Source organism: Rhinopithecus bieti, unplaced genomic scaffold, assembly GCF_001698545.2.
Source record: "Rhinopithecus bieti isolate Rb0 unplaced genomic scaffold, ASM169854v2 scaffold_2572, whole genome shotgun sequence".
In the NCBI taxonomy this organism is placed as follows: domain Eukaryota; kingdom Metazoa; phylum Chordata; class Mammalia; order Primates; family Cercopithecidae; genus Rhinopithecus; species Rhinopithecus bieti.
In genome coordinates, this window is record NW_016804595.1 from 2,743,202 (window position 1) to 2,765,787 (window position 22,586).

At 39.4% G+C, this 22,586-nt stretch overlaps 1 protein-coding gene across 2 annotated transcripts in view; it reads right to left on the reverse strand.

The window, feature by feature from the left end:
• Window positions 1-20,498: 20,498 nt before the first annotated feature.
• The window catches only part of CAAP1 (caspase activity and apoptosis inhibitor 1), a 56,935-nt gene continuing 54,847 nt past the window's right edge, over window positions 20,499-22,586 (reverse strand). For both annotated transcript variants that reach the window (XM_017869321.1, XM_017869322.1), the window contains exon 6: window positions 20,499-22,470. In XM_017869321.1, the coding sequence (XP_017724810.1) occupies window positions 22,124-22,470 (347 nt within the window). In that variant the 3' untranslated portion in view covers window positions 20,499-22,123. The remainder of the gene's footprint in view (window positions 22,471-22,586) is intronic.

The window sequence follows — 22,586 nt, forward strand, 5'->3', positions numbered from 1 at the left end:
GGGAGGCGGAGGTTGCCGTGAGCCGAGATCATGCCATTGCACTCCAGCCTGGGGATAAGAGCGAGACTTCATGTCAAAAAAAAAAAAAAAAAAAAAAAAAAAAAAAAAAATATCAACCTTCTTAAAATGAAACAATTACAATGTATAATGAGAAATGTATTAGGTGGGATTAATGCCAAGGATGGTATTAATTGCAGAATAAAAGATTAGTGAGCTTAAAAGACAGAGAGAAAAGATAATTAAAAAATAAACAGAGCATCATTGAACTATGGTAAAAACTTTAAGTACATTTTATATGTATATAAAATGTACATACTGTGTATACACATATGAAGAAAGATTAAATACTATATATGTGTGTGTGTGTGTGCGTGTATTATTAGAGTCCCCAAAGGAAGAAAGAACAGGGCAATAGAAAAATATTTGTAGAAATGATGGCCAAAACTTTCCAAATGTGTTAAAAATGATAAACTCACAAATCCAAGAATTCCAATTAACCCCCAATCACAAGAAACATGAGGTCACGTTGCAATCAAATTGTTCAAAACTGGTGATAAAGCCCTATAAAAAGTCATGTTATATAGAGAGGAACAATGATGAAAGAGATACCTTAATGGAAACACAATGGAGCAACATCTTTAAAGTATCAAATGAAAAAAGGCACACAATAACAAGTGTTGGCAAGGAAACTTGAATCTTGATACATTGCTGGTGGGAATGTCAAATGGTGCAGCTCATTGGAAAGCAGCAGTTTTCCTGTTTCTCAAAAAGTTAAACACACAGTTAGCATATGACCTATCAGTTCCACTTTTAGGTAAATTTCTAAGAGAAATAAAACATGTATTACACAAAATTTGGACATGAATGTTTGTAGCAGCATTAGTCATAAGAACCAAAAAGTGAAAACACAATGATAAGCCATCTCATGAATGGAAAAATAAAACATAGTATATCTGTAAAAAAGGAGAATTATTTGACCATCAAAAGGAATGAAGTGTGATAACATGGATGAAGGATGAAAATAAAGAAGCCAGAAAAAAATGGTACTTATTGTGTGATTCAATTTATATGAAATATCCTGAATAGGCAAATAGGCCCAGAATGCATCTTTTTTTTTAAGTGTTCATGGAACGTTTACCAACATAGACCATATTTTAGGCCATAATAACAAATCTCAATAAATTTTAAAAGATTCAAGTCAAACAAAATATTTCCTGACTACAAAGCAATTAAATAAAAAATCAGTAACAGAAGATCCTTAGAAAAATCTCCAACTATTAGGAAACTAAGCAACATACTTCTGGCCGGGCACAGTGGCTCACACCTGTAATCTCAGCACTTTGGGAGGCTGAGATGGGCAGATCATGAGGTCAGGAGATTGAGACCATCCTGGCTAACATGATGAAACTCCATCTCTACTAAAAATTCAAAAAATTAGTTGGGCGTGGTGGCGGGCACCTATAGTCCCAGCTACTTGGGAGGCTGAGGCAGGAGAATGGCGTGAACCTGGGAGGTGGAGCTTGCAGTGAGCCGAGATCGTGCCACTGCACTCCAGCCTGGGCGACAGAGTGAGACTCCGTCTTAAAAAACAAACAAACAAACCAAAACAAAACAAAAAAATACATATTTCTAAGTAACCCATGGGTCAAAGAAAAATTAGGAAGGAAACAATTCTACCAGAAATATTGTAAAGCACCAGAAACACTGAGCACTTATAACTTCACAAAGTTTTAGGTAAATGAGCAACCAAATGTAGACTTAATTATTGTGTTTAAATACTTTAAAATGCAACTCCTGCACAAGGTAACAGAGCTCCCACTGCAGGAATAGAAACAGGATTGTTACATTACCAAATATTTTTCCTATAGGCTGAAAAGAGAAGCTGTCTCTTAGCCTGGTAGCAATGAAAAGCGAAAGATGAGTGGAAACCAATTTATGTAGTCACTTTGAATCTCTGTTATGTATTACTTTTTTTTTTTTTTTGAGATGGAGTCTTGCTCTGTTGCCCAGGCTGTAGTGCAGTGGCGTGCTCCTGGCTCGTTGCAACCTCTGCTTCCTGGATTCAAGCAATTCTCCTGCCTTAGCCTCCCAAGTAGCTGGGATTGCAAGCACGTCCCACCATGCCCAGCTAGTTATTGTATTTTTTGTAGAGATGGAGTTTTGCCATGTTGGAGAGGCTGCTCTCGAATTCCTGACCTCAGGTGATCCGCCCGTCTCGGCCTCCCAAAGTGTTGGCGTTACAGACGTGAGACACTGCGCTCGGCCCTGTTTTCTATTACTTGTCAGCACATGCTGTTAGTTCAATTAAATATAAAAATCTAAAGATCACTCTTCTCTTCCACCCCATCTTTTAAAAAGAGACACAAATTTAAAACATTTAAAAAAATTTAAGTTTATTATGTTTCTATTATTTTACTGACGTATGGTTTGTTTATTGAACATATTCATAGCTTTTACTAGTTAAGTTTAAATGTTTACAGGGATCATTGTGAAAATATAATTTTGGACCTCTTCTTTCAAGATAATACACAAACCCAAAAATTTTAAACAAGGCGCTTGGAGAGAATTTTCATTGCAATTCTGCATAGAATTGTGAGGAAGACTGAGACAGCAAGCTCGCAGCTAATAAAAAGTTCAATTTCTTTTCTTTTTTTTTTTTTTTTTTTTTTTTTNCCGGATCTCAGCTCACTGCAAGCTCCGCCTCCCAGGTTCACGCCATTCTCCTGCCTCAGCCTCCCGAGTAGCTGGGACTACAGGTGCCCGCCACCTCGCCCAGCTAGTTTTTTTTGTATTTTTAGTAGAGATGCGGTTTCATCGTGTTAGCCAGTATGGTCTTGATCTCCTGACCTCGTGATCCACCTGCCTCAGCCTCCCAAAGTCCTGGGATTACAGGCGTGAACCACCGCGCCCAGCTTCAATTTCTTAACTACAGTGTAATTGAACTCTTTGACATGTTACAAAACCCATACTTGTTATACCCAAAGTATATGATATTTCACTTCAATAATACCACAAGGTTTTCATGATTCAATGGCAATCAACCATAAAAAAAATCTTGTTCATATTGACTCACAGACATAGTGGCTCATGTTGCCATGGGGAAAAAAAATTGTATTTAGAGAACCTGTCAAGACAGTAATATTAACCAATGTATGTTAACAAAATGTGATGCCTACCTCTGCCAAGCATAAAAGCCTGTTATCCCTAATTATGTTCTTCATCAAGTGTATACCTTTAAAGTGTCAAACACAGCCTACTAGTTGTGGGGCTAATTTCAGCTTTCAGTAATCAACATATCTTATGCTTCAAATGACATTAAGTGGCAATCTACCACAGAGTGCAGAAGTCCATTTCCTTTATTCTATTGTTTCAGTGAACAGAAATTACACCATTTCTAGCATTTCCAGCAAATTTAGAGTATGACTACAACCAGGACTCAAAGTAAATGTTAAGTGGATATAACAGTGTGTTTTCAAATAGTTGCCTAAAGATAATGCCTCCTTCCACCAGTAAGTCAAGAACAGAAGCTGCCCATGTAGTCTTCCTACACCAGAATATCTGTTTTTGCAAAGCTTATTTGCACACAATTGCACATGAATCCCATTTCTTGCAGACTGACTCATCATTAGAAACATCAGTTATCATATTGTACTGTGATATTTAAAGCAAGCAAAAACTCCTGAGTGTGTTATTTGCTCTTGCACTAAATAGGCTTCAAGAACCATGTAACTACAGCTGTGTCACTTCTTTCATTGCCAGACATCATTTCTCCCTGTTGCATGTACTTCCTCTGCACATCCCCCAGCATTCTCTCCCACACCAGCAACATCCTCTGAGCTTGAAGAATGAGCAACCATAGTTAACATACAACTCTAGAATATAGAGACTGTCATTTTTTTTTTTCTTTTTAGATAGGGTCTCACTCTGTCACCCAGGCTGGGTTGCGGGGGCACCATCATGGCTCACTGCAGCCTCAACCTCCCAGGCTCAAGTGATCCTCCCACTTCAACCTCCCATGTAGCTGGGACTGCTGGTATGCACCACACTCCTTGATGCCTCACAAATTTAAATACTCTCAGGAGAAGCTACTATTTAAGAGTTCCTGAATTCCACATCAATGGACTTAATAAAAGTTAATTTTGAGGATTCAAAAATAACCTTCAATGAAATGCCTATCCTTCACTAAAAACTTTTGAAAATTCAACTGATATTAATTTACAGGCAGAGACATGAAAACCAGTTCTTATAGTTTTATGTTGACGTAAATATGTTCTAAAACTGGGAAGACTGATTTCATTTACTCAACTTGAAAAGCCATAAGTTATATAAGAATGATTTTTGCCAAATTGGTTGAAATTCACATCCTGACAAAAGAGATTTTCTAATTCTGACAAAGATTTTCCAACTACAGATTAGATGGGAAAAGATGACATCATAAGGTATATTCAAAGAGAATAGTTGATTATATAAAAACGTACTTGGCCGGACATGGTGGCTCACGCCTGTAATCCCAGCACTTTGGGAGGCTGAGGCAAGTGGATCACCTGAGGTCAGGAATTCGAGACCAGCCTGACCAACATGGAACAATCCATTTCTACTAAAAATACAAAAAATTAGCCAGGAGTGGTGGCACATGCCTGTAATCCCAGCTACTCAGGTGGCTGAGGCAGGAGAATCGCTTGAACCCAGGAGGTGGAGGTTGCAGTGAGCTGAGATTGTGCCATTGCACTCTAACCTGGGCAACAAGAGTGAAACTCTGTCTCCAAAACAAACAAACGAACAAAAATAAAAACAAAACAAAAAAAAAGTACTTAAAAAAACCCCAAAGATAATTAGTTATTGGTGTCCTCCATATTTTCACAACCATGTGGTATTTACAGTTACAGTCTGGTTCTTTCTCCTGTGACTCTAGCAGCAGCTTGATAAACTACTGCACAGCAGAAACCATTTTACAGGCTTTAGAATATGTAAGTATTATGCTACATATTTTAATGTGAATAGCAAGAAGTATAAAACATGAAACCTCACCCCCCAAATTGCAGAATTTTAACATTGAAATTTGGCTGTAAATAAGGTAGCTTAATTAGCACTTTTTCTTTTTCTACATACTGCAGAATTGCTGTGGAAATAAACATGGGGGTTTATATAATCATGCATAAGCCAGAAGACTTCACGATCGTATTTTGATTTTATATGTTAGTGTTCTTGGTTTTATATTCTCTTCTTCCACGTTTACTAACAGAACAATCCCACAGAAAAGCTATTATACAAGTGTTCAATATCAAAACAACTGTTTTACAGCTATCAACTACATCAAGTTATCTCTTTCACGAATAGAGAGAAAAATCTTTACATAATAATGTTTACTGATGCCTCTGAATCTCTTTACAGCAGATAAATTTTTTGTTTGGTTGATTTTTAGTTTTTCTTGTGACTATAACAGACTGATAAACACAATAGGCAATAATACCATATTTCCATTAATTTGGTGATTTTTATTTTTTTTTGAGACAGAGTCTCGCACTGTCGCCCAGGCTGTAGTGCAGTGGCGCCATCTCGACTCACTGCAAGCTCTGCCTCCCAGGTTCACGCCATTCTCCTGCCTCAGCCTCCCGAGTAGCTGGGACTACAGGCACCTGCCACCACGCTTGGCTATTTTTTGTATTTTTAGTAGAGACAGGGTTTCCCCGTGTTAGCTAGGATGGTCTCAATCTCCTGACCTTGTAATCCACCTGCCTCGGCCTCCCAGAGTTCTGGGATTACGGGCTTGAGCCACTGTGCCTGGGCAATTTGGTGATTTTTAAATATCACACTAAAGACAGAATCTTATTAAAAATCCTATGTCAGACCAGGCATGATGGCTCAAGCCTGTAATCCTAGCACTTTGGGAGGCCAAGGTAAGAGGATTGCTTGAGGTCAAGAGTTCAGCCTGGGCAACATAGGAAGACCCCATCTCTACAAAAAATTTAAAATCAGCTGGATGTGGTGGTGCCTGCCTGTAGTCCTAGCTATTTGGGAGGCTGAGGTGGAAGGATCACTTAAGCCAAGAAGTTAGAGGCTGTAGTTGAAATGTGATAGTTTCCTTAACCCCCTTTGGGGTTGGCTAGTTTACTCAGCCCACAGCTCTCAACCCCTCACAGGAAGGGGAGAATGCAGCTGAGTGGGTGTAGGGGCCCGTACAAGTGCTTCTGGACGCCGGCAGGAGTAGAACTCTGTGTGGCCCCATGGCACTGTCTATGGGGGTACCCATGATGCCCCTGGACCTCCAGAGGGCATGTATTACTAAAAGAGTGTGGTCTTTTAGTTTTGCCATCCATGGACAGCATAAGTGTTAAACAGCTCAGTGAAGGGTCAGGGTGATAGTCTTTTGCACCCACCCTCTTCTACCCGAGTTCTTGTCTGGCATCCAGGAAGAATCAGGTCACACAAATGAACTGAAGGGTGGTGAATGTGGAGGATTTTATTGAGCAGTGGAAGTGGCTCTCAGCGAGGTGGAGAGCTGGAAAGGGGATGGAATGGGAATGTAGCCTTCCCCTGGAGTTCAGCTCTCCCTGGCCAAACTCTTCTGAAGGCCCACTGTCAAGCTGTCCCACTGAAGTCAAGCTGCTTCTCTCTGACATCTGGCTGCTTCTTCTCTTCTCTCCTCCTCTGCCTCTCCACTCTGCTGCCCTGCCCCTCTGCCAGTGGACCCTAGGGTTTTTATGGGTACAGGATGGGGTGTGGGGCAGGCCAAAAAGCAACATTCGAGCTGGAAAACAGGAATGCATGTTCTCACTTTGGGGCCACAGTCCCAGGCTTAAGGGTGTGGCCCTCACTGGGACCACCCTCTTCTACCCAGTATTTCCCTGCTTCCTGTCCGTATCACAGTGAGCACTGCAGCCTGGGCAACAGAGCAAGACCCTATCTCTTAAAAAACAAAAATCCAATGTAGAATGTATTTAGAGGGGGGAAGAAATCAGTTACCAAAACTTCCAGTTCTTTCCTGGAATTTGAAAAAAAGAAAAAAGTCCCAAGCAGAAAGGATCATGCTAAAATAGAAGAGTAATGAACAAGTATGAATTGTTCAAAGGAAGCAAGTTATCTTTCAAAAGTGACATATTAACTTCTATTCATCTCCTTTAAAAAATTAAAACAATATTAAATTTTTGATCCTTTTAAATCTATAATGTTGTACCATTTTATTTTATATAGATGATTCAATTTTATGATAAAACAGGTTTTCAACTGACAATAACTATCTGTTGTAACAATATACCCAATACAACTGAATTCCTTTGCTAATAAGAAGCAGTGCTAACTTGTTTTACCTTCAGGCTAACAATTGCTTCTGTCAAATAACAAACAAGCTTTGATTTTAAAAAAAAAAAAAAAAAACTTGAAAAACATCAAAATTAACAAAATAATTTTGACTTTGTAAATATTCAGTAATATATTTTACATAAATTAGTTCTCCTTGACATAAAATACCGCATTATAATTTGTATACAAAGAAAATTGAATACATATTTTAAAATGAAAACATAGTTGTATCCTGGGAAGCAAAAGTAGAGTTTTTGAATCTCTTTAAATCCCCACATAAAATAGGCAGAGCAATAGAAAGAAAAACCAAAACATTTCAAGCTAAGTATAGAAGCTCCTCCACTTCCAATGGGGTTATGTCCTAATAAACCCATCATAAGTTGAAATAGCAAAAGTCAAAAAAGTATTTAATACTTTTTTTTTTTTTTTTTTGAGACGGAGTTTCACTCTTGTTGCCCAGGCTGGAGTTTAGTGTTGTGATCTCGGCTCACTGCAACCTCTCCCTCCGGGTTTCAAACAATTCTCCTGCCTCAGCCTCCTGAGTAGCTGGGATTACGGTTGCCCATCACCACGACCAGCTAATTTTTGTGTATGTTTTAGTAGAGACGGGGTTTCACCATGTTGGCCAGGCTGGTAGAGAACTCCTGACCTCAGATGATCCACCTGTCTTGGCCTCCCAAAGTGCTGGAATTACAGGTGTGAACCACTGCACCTGGCCAAAAATGTATTTAATACATGTAACCTACCAAACATCATAGCTTAGCCCTGCCTACCTTAAACACGCTCAGAACACTTATGTTAGCCTGCAATTGAGCATAATCATCTAAAACAAAGTCTATTTTATAATACAAATGTTGAATATCTCATGTAATTCACTAAATTCTGTACTGAAAGTAAAAAATAGAATAGTTGTATGGGTATTCAAAGTACAGTTTCTACCGAATGTGTTGCTTTTGCACCAATATAAAATCAAAAAATTCGAAGTTGAACCATCATAAGTTAAGACCATATTCCTATGATATTCTCATGAACTCCATAATATAAATTATTATTTATTAATAGAGCAGACCACTAACAAGTCATAAAACCTTAATAATATCAGCGTTTCTGTGGAAGACAGCAAAGGAAAGCCCATTAGGATAGGTTTTATCTCTAATAAGAATGCAAGGAATAATAAGGTCTGAATGGAGCTGGAACAGTGTAGCCCCTAAGAACTCCAGAAATTGACCAGCCAGGTCTCCCTTCTAGAAAGAATTCCACACTGCGGAGAAAGAACTAGTTGTGATATAGAAAATCCTTCTGCCTTCCTCTAGCGGCTACAGGAGGCCTTAAGGAAATAGACTCCCTGTGACCCGACTCCCTCCAGGGTCAATTGATCCTAAAAGATAAGTTTATTACCCAATCAGCCACAGATACCAGGAGAAAGCTCCAAAAGCGAGCCCTGGGCCCTGAACAAAATCTGGAGGCATTTTTAAACCTTGCAACCTTGGTGTTCTATAATAGGGACCAAGAGGAACAGGCCCAAAAGGAAAAGCAAGATCGGAGAAAGGCCGCAGCCTTAGTTATGGCCCTCAGACAGACAAACCTTGGTGGTTCAGAGAGGACAGAAAACAGAGCAGGCCAATCACCCAGGTAGGGCTTGTTATCAGTGTGGTTTACAAGGACCCTTTAAAAAAGATGGTCCAACAAGAAACAAGCCGCCCCCTCATCCATGTCCCCTGTGCTAAGGTAATCACTGGAAGGCACACTGCTCCAGAGGGCAAAGGTTCTCTGGGTCAGAAGCCCCCAACCAGATGATCCAACAACAGGACGGAAGGCATCCAGGCAAGCACCAGCTCATTTCATCACCCTTACTGAGCCCCAGGTATGTTTAACCATTGAGGGCCAAGAAATTGACTTTCTCCTGGACACTGGCGTGGCCTTCTCAGTGTTAATCTCCTGTCTTGGATGACTGTCCTCAAGGTCCGTTACCATCTGAGGAATCCTGGGACAGCCTCAATCCAGGTATTTCTCCTACCTCCTCAGTTGTAATTGGGAGACTTTGCTCTTTTCACATGACTTTTTTGTTATGCCTGAAAGCCCCACACCCTTATTAGGGAGCGATATGTTAGCTAAAGCTGGAGCTATTATCTACATGAATATAGGGAACAAGTTACCCATTTGTCGTCCCCTACTTGAGGAGGGAATCAACCCTGAAGTCTGGGCATTAGAAGGACAATTTGGAAGGGCAAAAAATGCCCGCCCAGTCAAATCAGGCTAAAAGATCCCACCACTTTTCCTTATCAAAGGCAATATCCCTTAAGGCCTGAAGCTCATAAAGGATTACAGGATATTGTTAAACATGTAAAAGCTCAAGGCTTAGTAAGGAAATGCAGTAGTCCCTGCAACACCCCAATTCTAGGATTATAAAAACCAAACGGTCAGTGGAGACTACTGCAAGATCTTAGACTTAATCAATGAGGCAGTAATTCCTCTATATCCAGTTGTACCCAACCCCTATACCCTGCTCTCTCAAATACCAGAGAAAGCAGAATGCTTCACTGTTTTGGACCTCAAAGAGGCCTTCTTCCTTATTCCCCTGCACTCTGACTCCCAGTTTCTCTTTGCCTTTGAGGATCCCACAGACCACACGTCCCAATTTATGTGGACAATCTTGCCCCAAGGGTTTTGGGATAGGCCTCACCTGTGTGGTCAGGCACTGGCCCAAGATCTAGGCCACTTCTCAAGTCCAGGCACTCTGGTCCTTCAGTATGTGGATGATTTACTTTTGGCTACCAGTTCAGAAGCCTCATGCCAGTAGGCTACTCTAGATCTCTTGAATTTTCTAGCTAATCAAGGGTACAAGGCATCTAGGAGAAAGGCCCAGCTTCGCCTACAGCAAGTCAAATATCTAGGCCTAATCTTAGCCAGAGGGACCAGGGCCCTCAGCAAGGAACAATACAGCCTACACTGGCTTATCCTCGCCCTAAGACATTAATTAAAACAGTTGTGGGGGTTCCTTGGAGTCACTGGCTTTTGCCGACTATGGATTCCCGGATACAGCGAGTTAGCCAGGTCCCTCTATACCCTAATCAAGGAGACTCAGAGGGCAAATACTCATCTAGTAGAATGGGAACCAGAGGCAGAAACAACCTTCAAAACCTTAATGCAGGCTCCAGTACAAGCTCCAGCTTTAAGCCTTCCCACAGGACAAAACTTCTCTTTATATGTCACAGAGAGAGCAGGGATAGCTCTTGGAGTCCTTACTCAGACTCGTGGGACAACCCCACATGAGTGGCATACCTAAGTAAGGAAATTGATACAGTAGCAAAAGGCTGGCCTCATTGTTTATGGGTGGTTGTGGCAGTGGCCGTCTTAGTGTGAGAGGCTATCAAAATAATACAAGGAAAGGATCTCACTGTCTGGACTACTCCTGATGGAAATGGCATACTAGGTGCCAAAGGAGGTTTATGGCTACAGACAACAGCCTGCTTAGATACCAGGTGCTACTCCTTGAGGGACCGGTGCTTCAAGGGCATGTGTGTGCTGCCCTCAACCCTGCTGCTTTTCTCCCAGAGGATGGGGAGCTGGTCGAGCATGGCTACCAACAGGTTGTAGTCCAGACTTATGCCACCCGAGATGATCTCTTGGAAGTCCCCTTGGCTAATCCTGACCTTAACCTATATGCCGATGGAGGGTCGTTTGTGGAGAGTGGGATGTGAAGGGCAGGTTATGCCATAGTTAGTGAAAGTAAGCTTCTCCCCCCTGGAACCAGCGTCCAATTAGCAGAAATAGTGGCACTGACCCGAGTCTTAGAACTGGGAAAGGGAAGAAGAGTAAATGTGTATACAGATACCAAGTATGCTTATCTAATCCTACATGCCCAAGCTGCAATATGGAAAGAAAAGGAGTTCCTAACCACTGGGGGAACCCCCATTAAATACCAGAAGGAAATCATGGAGTTATTGCATACAGTGCAAAAACCCAAGGAGGTGTCAGTCTTACACTGCTGAAGCCATCAAAAAGGGGTAGGAGAGGGGAGAACAGCTGCATAAGTGGCTGGCAGAGGCAGGGAAAGACCAGCAGAAAGGAAAGAGAGAAAGAGACAGAAAGTAAGAGAGAGAGAGAGAGAGAGAGAGGGGAAGAGACAAAGAGGGAGTCAGAGAGAAAGAGAGGAAGAGACAAAGAGGGAGTCAGAGAGAGACAGAAAGTCAAAGAGAGAGAGGAAGAGACAGAGAGAAAGAAGGAGTCAAAGAGAGACAAAGGAAGAGACAAAGATGGAGTCAGAAAGAGAGAGACAGACAAAGAAGTCAAAGTGAGAGAAAAAGAGAGATAGGAGTAGTAAAGAAAAAACAGTGTACCCTATTCCTTTAAAAGCTAGGGTAAATTTAAAACCTATAATTGATAATTGAAGGTCTTCTCTATAACACTCCAATACCACCTTGTTGTCAGTGTAAACAAGGGCATAGCCTGAAAGCACTGGGGCCCTGACAACCCATAGTCTTCATATCAAAAATCCTTAACCCAGCAGGTTTCCTAACAGGGGATCTAAATCTTAATTAATTACCATACAAAGGTCCAACCAGATCTAGGAGGAACTCCCTTCAGGACAGGATGATAGATGGTTCCTCCTAGGCGATTAAGGGAAAAAGACACAATGGATATTCAGTAAGTGATAAGCATTTAGGACAACTGCCTAATAATCGATCTGCTCAAACTGTTCACACTCAGCCAAATCTTAAAGTACTTACAGAATCAGGAAGGAGCCATCTATACCAATTCTAAGTTAATATGGAATGAATGAGGTTTTATTAATAGCAAAGAAAAATTAAAATCCCCAACTTACAAGGTTTTCAACTAAAGTAAATTTTGCTAAAAGTTAACAGTGTAACATGCATTATCCTACTACCACACACTCTCAAAGGATTTGCAAGAAATAACAAAATCTATCCAGTAAGGATAGTAACTACAATCCCAAATAGACTCTTTGGCAGGAATGACTCTCCAAAACTGCCAAGGCCTAGACCTCCTCATTGCTGAGAAAGGAAGACTTGTCACCTTCTTAGGGGAAGAGTGTTGTTTTTACACCAAACAGTCAGGGATTGTACGAGATGCCCCCGACATTTACAGGAAAAGGCTTCTGAAATCAGACAATGCTTTTCAAACTCATACCAACCTCTGGAGTTGGGCAACATGGCTTCTCCCCTTTCTAAGTCCTGTGGCAGCCATCTTGCTATTACTCACCTTTGGGCCCTGTATTTTTAATCTCCTTGTTACATTTGCTTCCTGTAGATTCGAGGCCATCAAGCTACAGATGGTCTTACAAATGAAACCCCCAATGAGCTCAGGTAACAACTTCTACTGAGGACCCCTGGACTGACCCGCTGACCCTTTCACAGGCCTAAAGAGCTCCCCTCTGGAGGACACTACAACTGCAGGGCCCCTTCTTCACCCCTATCCAGCAGGAAGTAGCTAGAGCAGTCATCGCCCAATTCCCAACAGCGGTTGGGGTGTTCTGTTTAGAGGGGGGATTGAGAGGTGAATCCAGCTGGGTTTCTGGGTCAATTGGGGACTTGGAGAACTTTTCTGCCTAGCTAAAGGTTTGGAAATGCACCAATCGGCGCTCTGTGTCTAGCTAAAGGTTTGTAAACGCACCAATCAGCACTCTGTGTAAACGCACCAATCAGCACTCTGTGTCTAGGTAAAGGTTTGTAAATGCACCAATCAGCATTCTGTAAAAAAAAACACCAATCAGCACTCTGTGTCTAGCTAAAGGATTGTAAACGCACCAATCAGCACTTTGTAAAAATAGCCCAATCAGTGCTCTGTGTCTAGCTAAAGGTTTGTAAACGGACCAATCAGAACTCTGTAAAATGGACCAATCAGTGCTCTGTAAAACTGACCAATCAGCAGGATGTGGGCGGGGCCAAATAAGGTCATAAAAGCTGGCCACCCGAGTCAGCATTGGCAACCTGCTCGGGTCCCCTTCCATGCTGTGGAAGCTTTGTTCTTTTGCTCTTCTCAATAAATCTTGCTGCTGCTCACTCTTTGGGTCCGCACTACCTTTATGAGCTGTAACACTCACTGCGACAGTCTGCAGCTTCACTCCTGAGCTCAGCAAGACCACAAACCCATCAGGAGGAGCAAACAACTCCGGACACACCACATTTAAGAGCTGTAACACTCACTGCAAAGGTCTGGAGCTTCACTCCTGAAGTCAGCAAGACCACAAACCCACCAGAAGGAAGAAACTCCGGACACATCTGAACATTTGGAAGGAACAAACTCTGGACACACCATCTTTAAGAACTGTAACACTCACCGCGAGGGTCTGCGGTTTCATTCCTGAAGTCAGCGAGACCAAGAACCCACCGGAAGGAATAAATTCCAGACACAATATTTGAGCTGAGCCGTATAGAGAAAATCACCAGGATGGAATGAAGCCCAGTTAAAAGTAGGGGAGGGGAACAGAGCTGATAAATCTCAGAAAGCAAGCCACCATATTTTTGAACATTAGAGAACAAAAACAGACAAAGGAGCATAAAGGTAGAAAAGCTAACCTGTGCCAAGTTCCTTCTAAAAGTTCAGGAAAACAAGCTTCACATAAAAATGAGAAACAAAAATATTAAGGTCAAATCCCAGGCAATGTTGTTAAAAATAAAAAAGGGAAAAGGAGCAGAATAACATTGCTACAGACAAAAGTACACATATTAAAATTATTACTTGTATTTTAAAATGAGATAAAAGTTATGAAAATGATAAAAGGCATAGCAACATAAATCAGCATTGGATATGAAATGATGGAATTCAGGGAAGAATTAGAAATGAAAGAAAAAAATTTCAGAACTGAACACTAAACTAGGAGGAACATAGGAGTGAATAAACACAATAGACAAAGCCTGAAGAGAAGCAAGTGAAAAGGCAAAAATTTTAAACTCAAAAGGAAGAAAACCAAATGATTTAAGAAAGTGACATATGTTGAAGAGAGGCAAAGAAGATAAAATGCAAATAATGGGAAATCCAAAAGAAAATCGAACAAAGAACAAATGCTACAAAAATAATTCAAGGAAATGTACTTGAAATTTTTTTTAAAAACTGTGAAATTACATAATGAAAGAGTATACTGCATATCTGATTATGTCAATACTAAACGATCAATACCAAGACATATTCTAGTAAAACTTACTGAAATGAAAGAAAGAAGAAACATGGCCACCTATAAGGAATAGTATCATTGACAGCCTCACATATCACTGATTTTATTTGCTGTCATTCTTGTGTATTCTTTCTCACATCCTTTCCACTTGTAATCTATTAAGATTCTACATTAATTTCACTAAACTTGGATTTAGCAAAAAATAAAATTAGGATTGACAAAAGCAAAACAGATTTTAAAAGTAACAGCTGTTTAAACATGGTATACTGAACATCACCTTTACCATGGCTCCCTCATGAAAGTCCACTGCAAGTTCAAGATATTAAAAGAATTATCCTATTTAGATAGTGCAAGAAATGACAGAGATGAGTCAAGAAAATTTTGGAAGCTGGAGACAAATAAGTGAATGGAAATGATTTAGCAGATGAAGAAGATTTCAACCTAGGGGCCTGTGAAGAGATGAAACTGTAACCACCTGATAGGTTCTTTCACTGCACAAACAAAACCAATCCACAGCATTACAGTACACAGAGTTTAATTGACATGAAGCTGGCCATGTCAAGCAGGAGATGGAGTTATTACTCTAATCAATCTCCCCAAAAATTTGAAGACAGGATTTTTAAGGATAATTTGACTGGTAGGCAGCCAGGAAGGGGGGAGAGTTGATTGGTCGGGTCAGAGATAAAATCATAGGGAGTCAAAGCTGTCCTTTTGCATTAAGTCAATTTCTGGGTCAGGGCCACGGGACCAGATGAGCTAGTTTATCAATCTTTAGCTGATCTATTGAGTGCAGGGTCTGAAAAATCTCTTGAGCACCAATCTTAGGTTTTGCAATAGTGATGTTATCCCTAGGAGCAATTGGAAAGGTTTAGAATCTGATGGCCTCTAGCTGCATGCATGACTCCTAAACCATAATTTCTAATCTTGTGGCTGATTTGTTAGTCCTACAAAGGCAGTCTGGTCTCCAGGCAAGGTTCGTTTCAGGAAAGGGCTGTTATTCATCTTTGTTTCAAAGTTAAATTATAAACTAAGTTCCTCCCAAAGTTAGTTAAGCCCACAGCTCAGGAATGAACAAGGACAGCTTGGAGGTTAGAAGCAAGATGAGGTTAGTTAGGTCAGACTTATTTCATTGTCATAATTTTCTCGCTGTTAATATTTTTGCAAAGGCAGTTTCAAACCTAAGAACTTGGTTCTAAACACAAACCAAAGTAAGGCTCAGTACTGATCCTAGGTTCTTCTAAGACAGAGTGCAAGGAGCAAAACACGAAAGTCAGTCTCCTCACAAAACAGGCAACAATTCACCATCTTCACAGAAGACCCAAGTTGAAGTAAGTGATTCTAAACTCAGGTTACCAAGGAGAGTTAATCGTACTGAAAACAGGGGGATTAAGTAAAATCTACATAGTGATCTGTGGGTATCTTCAGTTAGCCCAAGAGAAAAGAGAAAATTCTTCCAATTAAGGAGCTTCATCCATAAACACAGAACTTCCAATCAGCTTTTTAGTGTCTTACTCTTACATATAAAAGCAGCTATGGCCGGGTGCAGTGGCTCATTCCTATAATCCAACACCTGGGAAGGCTGAGGCAGGTGGATTGCTTGAGGCCAGGAGTTCCAGACCAGCCTGGGCAACATAGCTAAACTTCGTCTCTAAAAAACAAACACACACACAAAAATTGGCCAGGCGTGGTGGCACATGCCTGTAGTTCCAGCTACTTGGGAGGCTGAGGTGGGTGGATCACCTGAGTGGGAGAAGTCAAGGTTCCAGTGAGCCATGAATCAACCACTGCACTCCAGCATGGGTGACAGAGTGGGACCCTGTCTCAATAAAAAATAAAATAAAAATAAAATAAAAGCGGCACATCATCAAAGATTTAAGGAAATTTGAGAAAACATCACAGAGATCACAAGAAAAAATTAACTTGGAAGAAAACAGCAGACAGGAAGCAGACGAAAACTTGAAAACAACCACTAAAATTAACACCCTCAGAGAAGTAAATATTACATCCATGAAATACCATCAAGCACAAGCACAAGGCCAAGGGCAAGGGCCTAGCATGTCCTGACAGATTTAGCCAGAAAAAAAAAAAAAAAAAAAAAAAAACCAGTGAGCTCTTTTTAGATTCAGACAGCTTATTATTTACATAGACAGTGAAAAATCAGTCAAAGGTGCCAAACCTCCAAGGTCCTGACCTTGTGCGGGGACATCAACACAAAGGGACCAGACAACAACACAACAGGAGTGAGGGACACCCCGTTGCTGCAGAGCTAATGCCATGCTGCCACTAAGCAATTTTATAGCCTGCAGCTGTGCCCCCGGTGAGGAGGAGGTGGGGGCAAGAGGGAGCAGAAAGTCCCATGTCTCAAAGAAAACAGGGAGGGAGATGAGAAAATTGCCTGAAGGCATCCTCCTGCAACACAGGGAGCCTCCTAGATGAAAGAACGGCAAATGAGAAAAAGATCATGCAAAGGCTCTCACAAAACTGTCTAGCTATGCTCCTGGGAGGATCACAGGGTGTGTTCCACCAAGACAGTTCAGTCTGAGGTTCAGGCTCGGCCTGCATGGCCGATCAGGATACATGCAGGGTCAATAGCAGGATGCCAACCAGGAGCCACTGCCCTACAGACACAAAATTGTAGTGCTCTTTTAAAGAAGGAATATTCAGAGAATAAAAAATAACAACATCTTTGGGATATTAAACATATGTTTGAAGTTTTAAAAAAAATCATTGGAAGAACAAGAAGAGAAAATTGAGAAAATATAAAGGAAAGTAGAAAAGATGAAAAATAGAAACAATAAGAAAAAAGAATCAGGCCTAGACATCAATATCTGAATAAAGAGTTCTAGAATAAACACTAGAAAAAATAGAGGGAAGGAACTTTTCAAGCAGTATTTTAAAACTTCCCAGAACTGAATGACATGAGTTTCTCCACTGAAGACATCCTCCTGCAAGACAGGGAGCCTCCCAGATGAAAGAACGGCAAGTGAGAAAAAGATCAGGCAAAGGCTCATGATTAACTCATTAACATTAAATGAGTAACTCAACAGATAAAAAAAGATCCATATCCTGACATATCATCAAAAACTTTCAGAATATTGGGGATAGAGGTTAGATTCTGACAGCTTCCAAAGAGAAACAGGACACACATTAAGTATCAAGAATCAGCATGACCAATACATTTTCAGATTTAATGGAAGTTGGAAGGCACTGGTGCAATACTGTAAAATACAGGACAATGATTTCTGGCATGTAAACATTATTATTCACAGAAAATTTCGATCAAGTTTGTAGGCAGAACTGAGCCATGCTGGGTCACATCAATGAATCAGAATAACTTATTGTGCATGCAGTCTTTCACAGGAAGCCGTCGGAAGAGGTATGCCACCAAAAGAGAGAGAATTCAGAAAATGGGGGATCCAACATAACAGAGGTGAAGAGCAACCAATCCAGATTAGTACAGAAAGCTCCAGAAGGAATATCTTTAAAGAAAAAAGTAATGGATTATATGACGTATTTGAACCTACTAAGAAGAAATTTACATTTCAGGAGGACAGCCTGGGTGTAAATTCACATCATTTCGTTCTGGGAAGTTTTAAAATACTACTATACAGCAGTCTTCTGCTGTATAGACCACTTAGCAAATAAAACAATAAGGCAGTATTAATTCCAAAAAACTCAAGCCAAAAATTGGACCAAAAGAGGAAATATAATTACAGATACCACACATTCCAGTTGTGAGTCAAAATAGTATACATATTGAATGCTAACTTAACCAGAAAGTGTGATGTAACTGCATTCTACTGTGAAAATGAGAGAGGAAGATATGTGCTTAGAGAGAGGCAGAGGAATTACAGCTTAATCTTCAAATCCCAAAATAGGCCAACTGATAAAAATCTAAAACTGAAATATAAAAAAAGGCATAATAATGTTATTTAAAAATACAGAGATAAATATTACAGGTAACAGCTAAATAGCTACATTTGTGGACCGCAGTGAATAACTCTACATAATATATATTAATACTTATCAAGCAATCTTGACACTGAAGACTGGACAGGTAAAAGAAAAAAAAATACTAGATTGTTCACATCCAGCAACAGTGAGAGACAACAGAGACTAAATAAATGCCTTCATTTTGAATTAGGTGGGGAAAGGAAGGGAGATGAGAAATACCTGAACTCAAAAGAGTTCTGTAAGTTTGGCAAAGTTTACAGCGTTCTGTATTGGAATCACAGACTACTATAGCTGAAAGAAATCTTACATATTGGCTACAATTTATTTCCCTCATTTTACAGTTACTTGCCTAGATAACACAGCTGGTTAGGCAGAATCAGACCCTTCTGCTCTTAACTCTCACGTTCTTTTCATTGTATCACAAAGCATTTAAAAATAATTATTAAATATCAAATATGTCAGTATGTTGACTATGAGTTCCTACTGATATACTTCACTGTTTTATTTGAATAATATAAAGAAAATATAAACACATCTAAAGATGAAGTTTTAAGTTAAAATATATTTGCCTTTTAAAGAATTAAGCAGATACAATCAAGGAAAAGTATCCATAACTGACCTCTGCCTGTTTTTTATGATGGACTAGAATTGAGAATTTTTAAAGTTTTTAGGCTGCCCAAATATTTGGCCCAAATTACAGGTTCACCTCTGCTTTATCTACCTTGAAAATGGCATTGAAAAATGGTGATTTTATTACAATTTGTATTGCTGTCCAAATGGTTCAGAGTACCTTTAATCAGGTAACAAATCCTAAGATCTAACGTTTTGCTGAAAATAAGTTTTGGCCAAAAGATTTATAAGGAAAGAACATATTGCCTGATTAACTTGAGGAATGAATAGTGTTCAACAAAAAGAAGTGTGGATTTTGAGTGATTTTTCATAATTGAAATGTTACTGGTAACCTGTTGATAGACTTTTAGGATATATCTGTGTGGATTAGTAGGAACATCTAAAAGTGAACCAAAGCTTAGTTTGAGGTATCTGCTCATTAACACAGAAGACATATTATCAGTTGCCACCCAGCATTCAAGATTTGAGGGGCCAGTCTCTGTGGTGTGTGCCTGTGGTCCCAGCTACTCAGGAGACTAAGGTGGGAGAGATAGCCTGAGCACAGGAACTTGAGGCCAGCCTGGGCAACATAGCAAAAACCTCGTCTCTAAAAAAATAAAAATAAAAGGATTGAAGTCAAGTTCTTCATCAAGTATCGGGATTGCTTGACAGTGAATACAAAATTCAGCTGCCAATTTTTTTGTTTTAATTACTAATTAAATATTGCCTAAAAATGTTCCTCACCTTAACAAAAGGAAGGAATTGGGCATAAAAACAAGCAGCACCCATGTCTTTATTAACCAGTTGACTACATGATAAAAATCTATATTGTAACATCTCTAGGTTTAAGATTTTTTTTTTTTTTTTTTTTTTTTTTTTTTTTGAGACAGAGTCTCACTCTGTCGCCCAGGCTGGAGAGCAGTGGCATGATCTCGGCTCACTGCAAGCTCATCTCCCCGGTTCACACCATTCTCCTGCCTCAGCCTCCTAAGTAGCTGGGACTATAGGTGCCCGTCACCACACCCAGCTAATTACTTTTTTGTATTTTTAGTAGAGACGGGGTTTCACCGTGTTAGCCAGGATGGTCTTGATCTCCTGACCTCATGATCCGCCCGCCTTGGCCTCCCAAACTGCTGGGATTACAGGCATGAGCCACCGCACCTGGCCTCTAGGTTTAAGATTTGAGTAAGACTGAGAACCTTATAGGCATTCAATAAATACCTCTGAGCTGATTATTTAAATGGTAGCATCAGATAGATACATGGTATTTTCCCATTACTTAGGTACTTCTAAAGCAAATATTCCCATTCTCTAAAGCCATTTATTTTCAAAAAGCTCTCAAGTATTTCAACATTTTAAAAGAAGAAGATAAAAAGTTGATTTTCCAAGGTAGGGAATTAAGAAGACTCTAACTTGTTCTGTTCATTCTACCTCACACATATCCACTCCAGTCAAATGTCCTGTAAACCATTCTGCATAGAGTAGAACAGACACACAATGCTTCATGAAGGTGGAGACTTTAATCATCTACAAAGCCCTCAGGCCTTTTTTACCTTATATGTTTAATCATACAGATGCCATCTACAGTATTTTGTAATTAGTAAGCAGCAATAAAGTTTATTCCGTACTACTTTAGCATGTTAACTATTACTTTAAGTTGAAATAGAAAAATTGTATCAATGTCTTTTCGTCTTGAAGTAATAGCAATGAAACTCATAACTCAAATCTGTTTACCAGCCTAAGAGAAGCATTTAAAATCATTAGGCTTCTTCTATGCTGTATTAGAAATATTTACGGAGGGGAAAAAATGGTAGAATTATTCCAAGGCATGTTCAGGAACAACAACAACAAAAAGAATTTATAACTGCAATTCCAACGTTTCATAAATGTCCTCTATTTCCATTTTAAAACCCTTAAAATTAACATAATTAAAGCAGCTAAATAAAATACAATCCCTGCAACTTTTATATATAAGGAAAATCCTCATATAGTATCAGTAGACCACGGCTGATAAATAAAATACAATGTATTCGTTATCAAATATAGAAACAACAGTTCGAGATTTATGTTTTTTGAAAAAATTAATTTATTTTAAGTTAAGGATCTCTATGTAAATTTATTTTGGTATCAAACAACTGCAATTAGTGATGGGGGGATAAAAGCATCCATAATTGTGGAAGGATGGTAATTTATTTACAAAAACTATACAAAATTAGATTAATTATAACAACTTATCAAAGGTTCCTGAAATCAATTTTGCTTTTGAAAAAGTATCAAAAGTCTTCAGGTCCAGAATGACAGCATTTTATTATTTCTGATTCATGAAATTATAGCACATCAGATCTTTAAGCAACTACATCAGATAAAATCCTAGATAATAAAATATTCTCCATTTCCTGACAGCTTGGAATGTAAATGAAAACTTGCTCCATTTTTATTAAAGAAAAAAATCTAGAATAATGCATCCAGTGGTATCAAATACCTGTTAGAATGGCTTGTCTGCTATAATTAAACATGGGCAATTAGTTCCACATTGTTAAAACATTGCCTTAATTCCTTCCTTTAATAAAAAGTTTTTCTCAGTCATTTCAGATCTCTGTTACTCAGTTTTAACTAGGAAATTTGCATCTACATAAGGAATCTTCAAAATAGTATATATTTAAAAGTGCATATAAGCAAAACTAAATTTCTCAAATTGTTAACAAATTTAAAGCAATAATTTAATATTGTATTGTAAAATATAAGTAGCCTTAACAAAAACATGCTTGGTCAATCTTTTGCTTTTAGGTTTGGTGCCCAAACATTTAAAAATAAAGAAAAAACTACCATGACTCTTTGCTAATGGCTTTTAAGATTTGCAGACACAGCTAAATACTCATCTAACAAAGTATCCAGGCTATCCAGCTATACTGCCATGAATTCATAAGACACTAACACACATCTATAATATAAAAGTAGTCAAAAAAATAAAAAGAAACAGCCACAGGTATTTTAGGGCTAAAATAAGTTGACCTAATAAGGGTTACATGAGAAATAACATATAAGACCCCAAATAAATTTTAGATACAAAATTAAATGATGTAACTTTGTTCAAACACACCTAAAATTCAAACTCAAGTTAAATACCTACGCTGGCTTTTTTATATCACCAGCTTTCATTAGGGCTTTAATCGCTCTTGCCCTCATCTCAAGTTCTAGCAGCTCCAGCTGCTGTGCAGAAGGTTGAACATCTTCTGGTGGAGGAACAGCCAAGGTGGCTGCTTTGGGTTCATTTGGGCTAGACTCTGCCAGTCCTAGAATCTCATTCACACTTTTCTCAATGTCTTTCTCCAGGTCATCTATCTGACCAGCTTCACTTTGGACTGTATTTTCTGGTGCCTCGGGAGCAGCTGCTTCTTCATTGCATGGGCCTTCTATGTCGCTGTCATAAGCATCTGCATTTATACTGAGTACATCACTATCTTCCCCTTTTCCTGTAACAAAAAAAGGAGAAAGATCCATGTTAACCTAAATACCATGGGTCAAAATTTCCTTACTGTTTATAATTTAAAAATCGCTTTGATCCCACCTCCCACTATGGAGTCCCAAA